The sequence below is a fragment of the Kryptolebias marmoratus genome, linkage group LG14, assembly GCF_001649575.2.
Source record: "Kryptolebias marmoratus isolate JLee-2015 linkage group LG14, ASM164957v2, whole genome shotgun sequence".
In the NCBI taxonomy this organism is placed as follows: domain Eukaryota; kingdom Metazoa; phylum Chordata; class Actinopteri; order Cyprinodontiformes; family Rivulidae; genus Kryptolebias; species Kryptolebias marmoratus.
The window spans coordinates 21,966,274-21,980,166 of record NC_051443.1 but is presented as its reverse complement, the minus strand read 5'-3'; the positions used below and the strand labels follow the sequence as shown (position 1 = coordinate 21,980,166).

At 35.4% G+C, this 13,893-nt stretch overlaps 1 protein-coding gene across 2 annotated transcripts in view; it reads right to left on the bottom strand.

The window, feature by feature from the left end:
• Positions 1–3,420: 3,420 nt before the first annotated feature.
• The window catches only part of musk (muscle, skeletal, receptor tyrosine kinase), a 26,324-nt gene continuing 15,851 nt past the window's right edge, over positions 3,421–13,893 (bottom strand). The window contains exons 13-17 of one of the 2 annotated variants that reach the window (XM_017410401.3): positions 11,215–11,389; positions 10,436–10,622; positions 10,162–10,353; positions 9,280–9,428; positions 3,421–6,993 (exon numbers count right to left, since the gene is read on the bottom strand). In XM_017410401.3, coding sequence (XP_017265890.1) covers positions 6,293–6,993; positions 9,280–9,428; positions 10,162–10,353; positions 10,436–10,622; positions 11,215–11,389 — 1,404 coding nt within the window. In that variant the 3' untranslated portion in view covers positions 3,421–6,292. Of the gene's footprint in view, positions 6,994–9,279; positions 9,429–10,161; positions 10,357–10,435; positions 10,623–11,214; positions 11,390–13,893 lie in introns of both variants that reach the window. The other variant, XM_017410400.3, reaches the window with a different exon arrangement.

The following is a 13,893-nucleotide window of genomic DNA, read 5'->3' as shown; positions in this document are numbered from 1 at the left end:
GGGTCACAGATAGAAGGACCCAATAATATGTATGGACCTTGAGCCTGCGCATTTTTGACAGCCTTGACTTCGAGCAGGAGTTTTGTGATGTGACAGTTTTTTATTTTGTTAGCAAAACATGCTTCTCTCCAATCCAGTTTAAAGGTTGTCCATGACTATGCAATTTAGGTGAAATAAACTCCTAAAGTTGAAACAGTTTCAAGCTGTTGAAAAAGCTATATCAAACATTTGAGTTTAAATGAACAATTTAAAAGATGGCATCAAACTGGCATCATTAGGTGAAGAGAAGAAATTAAGTACGAACAGCAAAGACCCAATCACCTTCAATGACAAGTTGCAATTTCTGAACTAAGAAAATGTTTAAATCTTTCTTTTCTATTTTTTAGTTTAATTGATTTATTTTTTTATTGGACATCTGTGCTTAAAATTAGAACTTTTACAGTGCCAAAGCTGTAGAGAACTACCACTAATTTGTTTTTTTTTTTGCTGCGTTCCATTGACCTATAAAGTTGTATCAGGGAATGATGTCAGACCCAACTTTTTTTGTGTTTCAGTTGCAAGTCAGAAAACCACCAGGATTTGCTAACTGTTGTGCTTAGTAATCTGGATAACTATGACTAGCGGTAAAAGCCAATAACAATAGATTTTGTTGAATTTTGTGCATTCAAACACTGTATCAACATGTTCACTAATAGTGGTTGGAAAGTACAATGTGTGTGGCTGAATTACTGAAAAGCAATCTGACCAAAGTGAAAATAAATCGTTTCTTGCTGCAGCTATTATTAACTTTTCATGCAGCGATATTGGATTTTGAGTTCACGGCTGGTTTTCTGAGTTAAAACATTTATTTTGGCAGCATTCTTGTTGATTTCTTTTTATCTTGGACATTCCAACTTTTGTGTACAAATGGAACACAGCATTTAGTTGTGACTGTGAAAAAACAAAACAAAAAAACCAACAACAACAACAACAAAAAGAATTGTGAACTAAAATAGCAGCAGTTAAGGTTTTAAATTTTCATAAAAGAACTAAAAACATCAAAAAAAGAAAAAGAAAATAACTTGAACCTAATCTACAATACAAAAATATCTACAAATTGTTGTGTCAGAGATAGCTTATTCTAGAGTGTTAACAATGCCTACTAACTAACATCGCCCCAAACTAGCTTGTAGGCACTTTGCTTTTCTCAGTTTGAATGCCAGATTAACTGCTGATCAGCTTGCAAACCATCATTGGAGGTAGTCATAAAACCAGCTTGGCATATAAGTGTGAAGTTGTGGGTGTCATATGTGTGACTTTGAAGAAATTTGAACTAAAACACACAACAAAGGTTTTAGACTCATTTTACTTCCCCATCTGCAGCAAAAAATGATTGATGTTTGTGACAAAATATTGCTCTGAAATTTTACCCTTAGAACTTCTTCTGCATCAGTACTCTGACATAAAGTAGACGCATCATAAACTGCTCTGTTTAAATGTTAAATGCTATGACTCACTGGGGACAGTTTGTGTTGTGTAGAACAAAAGAAATATCAGTCCTTGCACCAGCAGACAAATATCTTTATTGAAAATTTGTGTGCGTGCACTTCATGTTGTTCAGTGTTCCACAGTGTTAAGAGTGTTTGCCTCCAGCTGACTGATATATGTCTCCCTACTTCCTGTTGCTCCTGAATGGACCAATGAGAGCATGTGCAGCGAAGCAGGAAATTCCCCTGGTCGTTGAGTGAAGGGGATGTCACATTTTTGTTGTGTCAGTGGACACTTTCCATGGTTACCGCCATGGCAACAAAAATACTTCCCTCAGTCAAAAGCTTTGAGTTGATAAAGCATTTTTGCAACCTCTGTAGTCAGAAAGAGTCAGCAAGTCACTGAAAGGTGAACTGCAAAGATGCACTGACCCAAAGGAGATTACTGTGACAAAACAGGAAGTGATTCTTAACACTAATGATGTGGAGCTGCCAATCTCTTAAGAGCTGCTGCAGCAACTTGCCAGGAAGGTTAGTGATCATTCAGATTAACACTGTTTGTAGCAGAGATGACTGACTAAACACATGTTACTTACCAGTCAGTTTTGCAGTACATTTAGGAAAGGAAAGGAATGGAAAGAAAAGGAAAGGAAAGGAAAGGACAGGAATAAAAAAGAACGAAACGGCTTAAAATGGGGTCCAGATGTTGACATGAGAGGAGGTGAAAAGTGAGGCTGCAGCAGGAGGAAGTGAGAGAGGGGGAGTCTGAGTTTATATCAAAAAGAAGAGAGATGACCGTTCCAAGGCCAAACTCTATGCTGCCTTCTCTAAACTGTTTATACTGGGCATCCCCAAAACACACACACACACACACACACACACACAAGTAGATGCTGTCTATAAAACTTACACATACACACCGACAAGCAAACTCAGACATGATGACAAAGATGTAAAAACCAGCTTGAATAAATGGGACGTCTTACATAATGGTCTCAGTTATGTACACAGAAATTTATTCCACAAAGACTTGGATTGCACAAACCATTTTTATTGCATCAGACCACTCTGATCCCTCTTGTGGTGGGAAATATAAGTGCAGTGTCCACATGGTAAAATGCTTTTTGAACATGGAGGGATGTTACGTATAAGGGGGCATATATGATTAAAAGAACAAAAGGGCATTTAAAAACAAGGAAAACACAGAGGTCAGAAACTATAAAATGAGGGCTGAATTTCTTTCTCAGTTCTTAAGTTTTTATTACATTCACCTAATATACAGCAGTTACAATGCTCTTCATATCTTAGCCTGTCTCTGCTCAAACCTTCACACCACTGCCAAGATTTGTCCTCGATCAGTTTGAGATCATTTGTTTTGTTTTATTTTGTTATATGAAACTGCTGTGCACATTCAGGCCAAACATTTTTCCTCTTGTGCATGCCATGAGACTTCACCGGCCACAGAAAAAAAAAAAAAAATTAACAATAAAAATTAGATCTCAGGATCATAACCTCCTAAAGACAAACGATTTGGCCAAATGCTGCTTTGAACTCTTCTTGTCATTACTGGTCTTAGTCATATGTTGGCTGATGTGTGACCAACATCACACATCAGCCAACACAGAAACCACAGTGCCTGCAGCTGTTGGTTCTCACAGGTTTTATGGAGTGCTTTTGGACCAAATGAGATGACTTAAACGTATGACTCATCAAGCTGTAGTTCAGTTCCTCCACAGTTTTTTGCTCAGACTGAACTGTCTCCACAAGTATGAAATAGATTGTTACGCACTACCGCATAGTAACAAACATGGTTCCAGGAGAGTGATACTCATCTGGATCAGCAATTTTTGTCTGGTATCATTATTAGTTTTGATTTTAGCCTTTATGGTGCAGGTCACCAAATGGTCAATCGTGGTCTGGACTCAGATGTGCTCTCTCAGGTTTATGGTAATCCATTTTAAGTGACATAGCTTTTCTTTTTTTTTTTCTTTATTAAAGTCGCAGTTTGGCAGTTGCTGTAGTTTATGGCAGGAGTCTGTGGTCTGGATGTTGGCTGTGTCTGCAGACAGAGGTCAGCGCAGAATGTACAGACACACAGACCTGAGAAAACATAACCTTGCATAAGTGAAAAAATGTCATCATTGCTTTAACTGAAAAGAGAAAAGTTGAGAGAGGTTTTAATGCAGACTAGACAGACCCCTGATGTTCGTTCTTCTAGTAGAGGATTTCAAATTGGCAATTTAAAGCATTCCTACTAATTCAAACACAAATTACTGGAGTTTCACTAAAATCTGAATAACAGCACAAACATGAATGATCTATAACTCCCCTTTGATGAATCTACCAGAATCATGACTCAGTCACTGACTGTCAGGCAATATGCTTGGATTTATGGACAAAATAAAATTCTTAACCATCTCAGAAGTTGATAAAGAATGAATAACTGCAAATGCTTTATATTTGTTTAGATTATTTACATGTAAATATGTAGGGAGGAAAAGATAAAACACCAAATATAATTTCTCTGAAAGACCCCTGTTTTATGGGATTATTAAACTTCCATATTTGGACCATACTTTATCAGAAAAATATGAAACGATGCATTTCACCGCTCAGTAATAGTAAGCCATCTGAAATTCAAACATGTTGAATAATTTTATTTATAAGCAGTATGAAGAATGATATCTGGTTTAAATCAAGTGTAGCAAAAGGTAAAATACATAAGTCAATATTCATGTAATGTTACAGAAACCTGTAAAAAAATCACTCCAAAAGGAAAATACCCAAAAATTAAAAATTATATTATTTGCAAGTCATTTGCATATGAAAGCTCTTCACATTTTTGATAAAAATTTCTACTTTAATGTTGAGTATATACTAAATGTTTACTGTCAACCCAGATGTAATTCTACAGAACATGTGAATATTTTATTTTATTTTATTTTTTTTATGATTTTGGTTTTTCTAAAGAGACAACAAATTTGTCTATCCAGGACATTTTTTCCTTTCCTCAACTAAGTATACTTTAAGGCACACAATGAGGTTTGGTTCAATATGTTTTTTGGAGTGCACAACAAAATGGTTTTCATCAATTAAAATTACCTTGTCAAAAACAAACAACAGAAGCTAACAAAATCAAACAGAAAAACAAAAGAAAGGAAGAAAAAAAGAAAGAGAATGCTTCAATATGGAATAGAAATGTGGCTATCAAAATCTTTAACAATCATAAATTAAAGTGATTGTGTGCCACTGTGGAATTATCTAGTATTTACTGAAACTGCATAAAATCAAAATAAAAAAAGCTATATTATATTATTAGTCATTTACTTTGATGCATCAAATAATTACTATTTCAAACACTACCTCATTCTGTAGCCAACAGACACTATCTGAATGTCTCTGGTGTTGCAAAGTTCAAGACTCTAGAAAAAAAAAGCAATCCAAAAGTTCAACACAAAATTAATGGAAAACAAGGTTTAAAATATCTACTATAAAAATAACTAATGGACATCTGCATGCTTACAATTCAGGATTTTTTTTAAATCAACATAGTTTCTGAGCTTTGAGACCAAAGTTCTATAATATATATATTTTTTTCATTCTAATGTACTTGATTAATTCTGAGAGGGGGACTACATATCTTTCCCACCTCTTGACTTTTTTTTTGTGGCTTAAAAATAGCTCATGATGAGAGACTTTAACCCACCAGACATCATTTTAGAAATAAAGTGGTTTCAGTTGCTTTCTAAACACAAACTTATATGGCACCATAGATGTTACGAGGACCTATAAGGACTTGGAAAAGAAAGCTTACCAAGAAAACAAGTCTTGAATTTCTAATTATAAACTGATGATCTGCCAAGATAAAGTTCTTTAATCAAAAGTTGTTGAAGTGATCAGTTCAATTAGATAAAAAACACAAATGTGCAATGCTGCTAATGATTTTGTTATGATTACCAAAGTTGTGCACAGTTGTAATGATGTATATTTTTGAGGTATAAAGCGTATCTGAAAATAACTGTCTAGACCCTCTAAATACAAATGCTTCAATAGTGTGATGTTGTTCTAGGTTTTTACTTGAAAGGAGGCTGTGGGGGATGGGAAGTAATGGTTTAAATTATTTGTAAGCTCATGTGAAATTGTCAAAGTGCACAACAAGCTTTAATGTTTTTCCATTTGTTTTATTAGAGTAAATTAACTTGGTTTATTGTTTTTGTTTTTATTTTTGAAAGCTTTAACTTTGAGAAAGGTGTTAACACTAAAGTTGTAAGTTGTCAAGTTTACTTGTCTTGAAAACAGTGTGTGAAAAGAGAAGTTACTTTGTGTTTTGCTTTCAGTCTCCATTATTTCTCTAGCTAAGCATTGCTCTTGTTCTGCTAAATTATTACATTTGCTCCCAGGGCCAACTGTAGCTGTGGGTGGGACTGCTTCAGCAAGAAAAAAAATATGTAAAGAGAGAAAAACAAACAAATGTAGAAGTGATCTCAAATCAAACTCCTGCTACTTTTCCTATTGCTTCCTTTTTTTCTTCATTTTTTTCATCAGCTGTCTTTTTCAGAGATTTAAATGTGAAGATCTACTCATATTTACTTTTAATATTTATATTTTAATATCAGTAATTGAAAACCCTCAATAATAAAAAAAAGTTACACAAAACACAAAATCATATCAGTCATCTAAAAAGAAAGATTACCACTGTCGAGTGAGTCATCTTAGCAGAGAAAGACAACTTGACTATACAATATGAGTACTCTAGATACAAAAGATGCCTTTGAAAGTGTTTTTTCCCCACTTTGTTGCTCAACAAACAAACACTTCAGTGAACGTTAGCAGTCAGCCTCAGTATCTGTATTCGCATTCAGGCTGTTTTGATGAATTCGCTCCAATATTCGATGTATACTACTGAAGCTTGGCCTGTCTGATGGGTGTGTGCTCCAACAAAGCCTCATCAGGTTGTACAGCTCCAGAGGACAGTTCTCAGGACAAGAAAGAATGTGTCCATCCCTCACATAGTAAATAACCTCCTCGTGACCCATTCCGTAATATGGCTGCATCCCATGGGAGAAAATCTCCCATAACACCACACCATAAGCCCACACATCTGATTCTGTTGTGTAGCGATTGTAGAAAATGGACTCCGGGGGCATCCAGCGAATAGGGATGGCATCGTTCTCGTTGGCTTTGTAGTAATCGGCTGAGTAGATATTTCTAGAGAGGCCAAAATCTGCAATCTTCACAACCATTTCCTCCCCAACCAGACAGTTACGAGTTGCCAGGTCGCGGTGAACAAACTTGCGCTCTGAAAGGTAGGCCATCCCGGCAGCGATCTGCTTGGAAATCGATAGCTGTTCAATGCAGGAGAGCGATCCTGTTTCCACAACCGAGGAGAAACTGCGAACTGAGAGGCTCACATGACTGAGGGGGCGCACTGACTGGGTCGGAGACTGGTGACGCAGGAATTCGTTGAGATCACCATGGGCCATGTACTCAAATAAAAGACACAGTGGCTTTCCCACAGCACACACACCTGAGGAGGAGAGACAAAATGAAAATAATTTAAGCTGCGTAATTTGTGAGTCTCAGTTGTGATTAAAGGGGCTCAGAAAATTCCAGTTAGCATTTTTAAAATAAAAGATCATTTTATTGTTTAGAAAATACATTTTCATTTAATGCTCATATAGTATTGTGTATGAACATCTAAATTATCGTATGTTTGTTAGCTATAAAATTATTATTTATTGGAGAATAACTTCATTTAATTTTATTTATTGTCTGTTTTTTTATTGTCTGTCTTCCATCAGTGTTTTGAATGTGGATGAATGGGTAAATGACTGATTGTAGTGTAAAGTGCTTTGGGGTCCTTGGACTAGATAAAGCATTATACAAGTGCAGGCCATTTACTATTTACCATTTTAAACTTTGCTCCAACTTAAAATGTTTATTTTAATTCTTTGTCCCAAAACTTTTGGTCAGATTGAAAATTGATTGAAATTGATATAAATCAGTGTGAAGACCTGGGGCCAGACACAAAAAACTGTATAACTGTATGTTGATGACTAAATCTGTGTACAAAAACATTTATTATTATTTATTACTTGTGCTAAATTTAAAAAAAAATGTGTATGTTTGATTTTCTTTTATAAATGTATATGTTTGATTATCCTTCATGAAAATATGCTCATTTTTGTAGCAGATCATCTTCAGATGTAAGAAATTATTACAAACTTAAGATTATATTACTTGGCTATTAATAACAGTATTTTGTGGGACTAGAAACCAATGCAATGGCATAGAACAGTTGCCTACATAATAAATAAATGAAAAAAAAACATCCACACAATAATGTGGATGGTATTAAGTTGTTAAAGTATTAAGTGTTACATTCACACAAATAGAAACCTCAGCAATGAGTGACTAAAGGATTAAACTCAAGTTCAAATCAAAAGAAAAGCTGAAACAACTGATTTACATGTTTGATGATGTCCACAATCATTTTTCTTTCCTTTTTTATTGAGTTTTTCTTTTGTTGTATTTTCACTTGTTTTCTTATACAAGTATTCTAATTCATAATAAACAGCAACATCCAGATCAGATAAAGAATTGCAACATGTGATGTTTGGTAAAAAGAGGAAGTGTAGAGGTCATGCTCAGTTAGTTCATGTACTGTGGGTCACAAAGTGGGGCAGCTCCCCAGAGAACAGACTCAGAATGTGTGTGTCATGTTTTTTGGTTTTGTTTTGTTGTTTTCCTCATTGGTTCACATTTGGATAAAAAAATACTAACTTTTTTCAAGAACAATAGTCTTCATGGGAATGGAGTCATCATCTTAATGTGGTTTCTTTATGTTTTGGTTCTGGTTTTAAGTGGTGAACAGATCTTAAGATGCTTCACTCTGTTGCTAAATATATAAAAGATAACCCACACACAGTCATGCAACAAAGCAATGACATACGGATACACGGCATCTCTAAATTTGACATGTTCATTTATTGAAGGCATATTTTTACTTGACATATGTGGTGTAATATTAGTCTCGAGGGTAATTGGAGGTTAAGGAAATAATCTAATAACATTGATCTCATGTGTTCCAGACACTGTGCTATTTACTCTCCAGAGTACTCATCCAAATTAAATGTTGCCCTGAAAAAAGAGAAACACCAAAGTTCTCTGAAATGTGAGTGAGTTAATGTTGATTTTAAAAATATTCCACAAGCTTCCCTTCAGCAGGGCCAGTGACCGATGGCTCTGTTTACCTTCTGCCAGCACTAAAACGACCATGCTGTACCTCTAAATTTCTTCCTGAAAGTATATTTGGATTTGAACTGTTTGTGTTAGATAAGATAGGCCGTTATAGTGGAGATAAACTTTAATGGAGGACATTTGTTTTACTCAGGCCAATAAAAGCACATTAGTTGTCAAGCTGTGTTTGTTTACTGGCAAAAACAGAGTGGGTTTATTGTATCATAGTAAAAAATCTAGGAAAAATGACTTAATTCAAAAGGATTACTATGCGTGAGAGGAAGCTAGGAGTTAAACAGAGTTGAACTGCTGGAGATCAGCTTGAATCATTTTTGTGTTTACAGTTGTTTTCATTCTTGTGTTAGGGTGCTGACAGAGCCAGAAACTAGTAATTAATAGAAACTAGTGAAGGTATTTTTAAATATAACATGCTCTTTTATTGTTTTTATATATTTATAATGATTCACTCATTTAATGCACTTGTAAATTTCAGCCATAGTTGATGTTTTTTGGGGTTTTATAGTATAACTTTATCCATTTTTGTCCCTGTTTACACAAACAAATGCATCCTCACCTAAGAGTCGAACAATGTTTGGATGGTTGAATTCGGCCATTAGTGCTGCCTCTCTCTGGAAGTCATTCTGCATATCAGCTGATGCTTCCTCTTTCAGCATCTTTACAGCCACCATTGTGAAAGATTCTGTGGACAGCAGGCCTGGAGCTCTGCAAACAGCATGAAATACACAAAACATCCATTCAAATTCATATTTCAACAACTATCAGCTCTTCAGTCCTTTGGTATGTGTGAAAGTGGTTTGTTTTCCAGTAACTGCACTCTTTATTTACTATAATATCCTCTTACTGATGTGTAATTATGCAGATTAAAGCCAATGGTTTGCCAAATGAGAGACAGTTAAATATGTTTCAAGTTGTAAATACACTCAGGTAAACCTTGAACACTGCTGACAAACCAGTTGTTGACAGATTTATGACATTTTAGAAATAAAACTGTCCTCTGACTCCTCAGGTTCGCTATTTAGTCTGATGAAAGAGATCAGTGTGAGACATTTGTGTCCTGCTGTGAAAAGGTTCAAGGTGGTCTGAAAGTGGCTCCTGTAACAGCTTTTCCTTGTGACTTTGTGAATGATTCATCAGTTCTCAAAATGACCGGTGGCCTTGTTTAGTCATCATGTCCTCTCCCCCCTGTCTTAGTCCTGTCTCTGAGCTCCTTTTTTCCCTCTGCCTGAGAAATATCCACGTCATCAGTTTGGGTGGTATTATGATGATGAAATAACATGATTAAACCTTTTTATTTGCAAGCAAGTATCCCTTTTTTATTGTTCTTGAATGCTCTTTAACTTTTTGTTTGCATACTTTATCCTATTTCTCCTTTTTGCTTTGCATTGCCTAATTGACTATATAAATCGCACCCTTTTTGTACCAATTTATTACTTACCTGGCTTGGAAAACCCGTCCAAAGGCTCCCTCGCCAATATCTCTAACATATTGAATATTATTTCGGGGATACTCCAGTGCCAGTAGCTTTGAGTTCAGCAGCAGTGGAACTCTCTGGTACATGGGGTTTGGGTGGAGTCGATCCAGTAAGAGCTCTGATGGAAGAGCACTCAGCGTCGAGGTCTTCATCACTCTTCTGACAGACAGAAAAATACGAGCGGTAGAAAAATGGAATGAATTTTTTTTTTTTTTACAAATTGTGTAGTTTGTTTTACCTTTTTCTATTCCTCCAGTGCTTCCGCCGCTTGAGGCAACCAAGTATGACTATTGTGAGGAAGACTGCAGTTGCCATTGAGGTCAGGACAACAACAATGACAGACATTGAGTAAGCAGGTGATGATACGGTGGTTGTTGGAGGGGGACGAGGATTCTGACGTGGCACTGTCAACGTTGACTTTGTTACTATCAAAAACAGTAGCAGGAAGTCACCAAATCTAAATCTAACCATTTAAGTAAAAAAAAACACATTTTTTTGTGTTTTCATAATGCAGCATCAAAGTCCTCACTTGTTAAAGTTTTCTTTCTATGAATTCCAACTTTATATAATTTTATTTCAAGGTGGTTTAAAGTAACAATTCTTCTTGCATTCTCAAGGCCTTTCAGGATATTTCTTTAAACATCTGTTGCTTCTCAATTATTTTCTGTTCCTTCCCTGTGCCTGATTAATTAACAATGTTCTAGCTTCCTTTTTTCAAATTTAAGAACATATTGCATGCTAATCTGAGTTATGCCAAGATTTTGGTGGGCATCTTCTTAGGTGCAAAAATATTTAAAAAAAAAATTTGCCTGCCAAGGTGTTGAAGTCAATCTTGTGTGACTTAAAACAAAGAAGCAATCTTCTGAAAACTGTGATTATTTTTAGCAAATATCTGGTAAGTATAGTAATAAAATTAATCTGCAGCCTTTCATTTAGATGAATTGGACATTCTGACCAGGACTATAATACAAATTAGAAATATGTGATCAAAACACATTATATGACAAAGGCCAGTACCTAATGCTGAGTTTGTTTCCCCACACTGAGGCACAGCACAATACTCCCAGCGGATGTTCAGATTTGAGGTGTAACACCAGGGCTTCTCACTGATTCCTCCAGGGTTCCTGCAGTGGTTTTCTGAGTTCATCAACTCTGGAATGACGTCTACAGAAAGGCGATGCTGGTGGGGAACCTAGAAGAAAGATTTTAAATAACCTTTTCTCAACATAAAGGTTTATAAATAAAAACTTGTTAAACTTACATTTATAAAAGGAGACTGAAATGACCTTTCAAAAAGAAAAAGAGAAAAAAAAATCACTTTCTGGAACATGTTTTTATGTAGTTAGTTCAAATGGTCATAAGCTTTTCTGTTGTGTACATCAGGGAATTTCTTAACTGAGTCTGCAGTTTATGCTGCCAACTCAAATACTCTCTTGTGTCATAACCATCAAAAAGTGCTGGTCAAATACATCCTGAGAGACATGAAGAAGTGAGCTAAGAGGGGTTGGATTCAGCATGTCCAACTGCAGCTGAAAGTGTGAAGCACATTGCTCACAGGGTTGGGTTCTAGCTGACCCCAGAAGACCTATTGTTAACATCAGGTCTTCAAAACCAAATTACATGGTAAAACAGTTGTCAATACCTTCTATTAGAATAATGATAAAAACAATAAAAAAGTAATATCTCTATTTTCCATTTGAGCATCCAACCATACATCCCAAGTTCCTCCCTTCCAGATGTGTTTAACAATGGCATAACTAACAGAGAACACATTCTACAGTTTTCTATTAAGGACAGAAAGGCTTTAGAGCTGCCTTAAATTATAAATCCTGTTATTTTTTTTTTCCTTTTTATACCAGTTAAATTCTTACAACATGATGTAGTAAACTATTTTAAATTATACTACCACTTTATTACATTAACCGGTTGGTATTACCTCATCACAGCCGTAACTAAACTTGATGAATCATGCCTAAGACTGAGTTAAACTCAGTCTAAGGCATGACTGAGAGGATGAGAAATGTGTAAATGAGTGTGTCAGCGTCTTTGAAGTAAGATTTGGTGGCCATTCGACTAATTGTATAAACTTCCTGAAAGCAACAGTTCTCTGGCTGAGTCATTAAACACAGTACTGCAGTATGGTAATAAAAACTGGTAATATTTTCCACTTTTGTGCAGTAAAACAAGCTTAATTTGATACTAGTCTGACTTTATGACCAAGCCCAAAAAAACACTTCGCACTGCATATAAGATTTCAACTGTATAGATTAAATGCTAAACAAAAATGTGATTTTCTTCTTTTTTTTTCTTTTTACTTTTTGCCCCCCATTTAAAATCTTATCAAAGAAAAATCAGTTAAAAGGTCATTTATTGTATTTTGTAAAAATAATCACCTTGTGATTCCCTAAATTGCTTATTTTATTATTAATACTGGATCAAGAAATTAGTATAATTTAAAATGGCAAATGGCTGCCCATCCTGAACCTGGTTCTAGTAGAGATTTTGTTCTGGTAGATGTTTCTTCCCATTAAAAGGGAGTTGTTCTTTTACACTGTTACCAATTTGCTGCTCAGGATGGGGATTGTGCTGAAGTGAAAATCTGATGTAGTCTGCTGTCTTTTGTAAATAAGCAACTTTTAATAATTGGCATTTTAAAATGCACTGTATGTGAATTCATTGTGTTATGATAAAAATCAAATGACTCTAACTGGATTTTAATCTGGATCTGAATTGGGTTTATGATTTGGACTTGCTTTTTTTGTTGTTGTTGTTTGTTTTTTCTTCTGTGTAGTCTTTAAGATGACATTCGTTGTGAATTGGCCAAAACTGAATGAAACTGAAGTGAATTAAGTCAGTAAAAGTTATAACTGACAAAAATTAACAAAGGTGTATTTTTTTTTTTTTATCCAGGTCAATGACTTGGTCATTTACATGAAGAGTGTGGGACATAAAAATTTTACTGAAATCAGGGACATTGGTTCCTGTTTAAACTTCTGGGTTCTGAGATTTCATACAGTCAGTGGATGAAACGCAAGTAAAAAATAAAAAAAAAAAAACTTGTTTTTTTTACACTCTCTTCATCTAACCTCAAAATCTTATGTTGCTCTAATGGATTAACAGGTTGACGCATAAGAAAGACAAGTGATTCAATGTAAAGCATTGTTAAATTTTGATAATCTTTTTTGTGACTTCTTTGAAGGACTCCTTCATAAACACCCGAGCCTACCTCATCTGCTGGCTAGCATACAAGCCTTTTAGTGCAGAATGGTCCAATTATTGTCCTGTGAGAGAACTGTTCCAGTATAAATTATCCCACTGATGCTATTAGTACCACTTGCATGGAGGAAATGAAACTTTTGGCTGAGGCCAGGAACTTTGGCGTAATCATCAAAAAAATTCAGTCATGTTTAACAGCCTGTCTTTTGACTAATGCTTATCCAGGGAGTTATATCACAAAATAAAAGTGTTTATATATATATATATGTTGTCTCATGGAAGATGTGAATGCAGCACTGAGAACAATTCCCACCACCACCATAACGCAAACCAATGAGCTGATGTACAACTCAGCATCAGTGATCCTGGAGATGCTTGGCTATAAGAGCAACCATGAAATTCGATACCCACCATGGAAGAGACGGTTAGAGGCTAAAATCAAGGTAACAAGGAGAGAAGTGAGCCAACTGTCAGAGATCC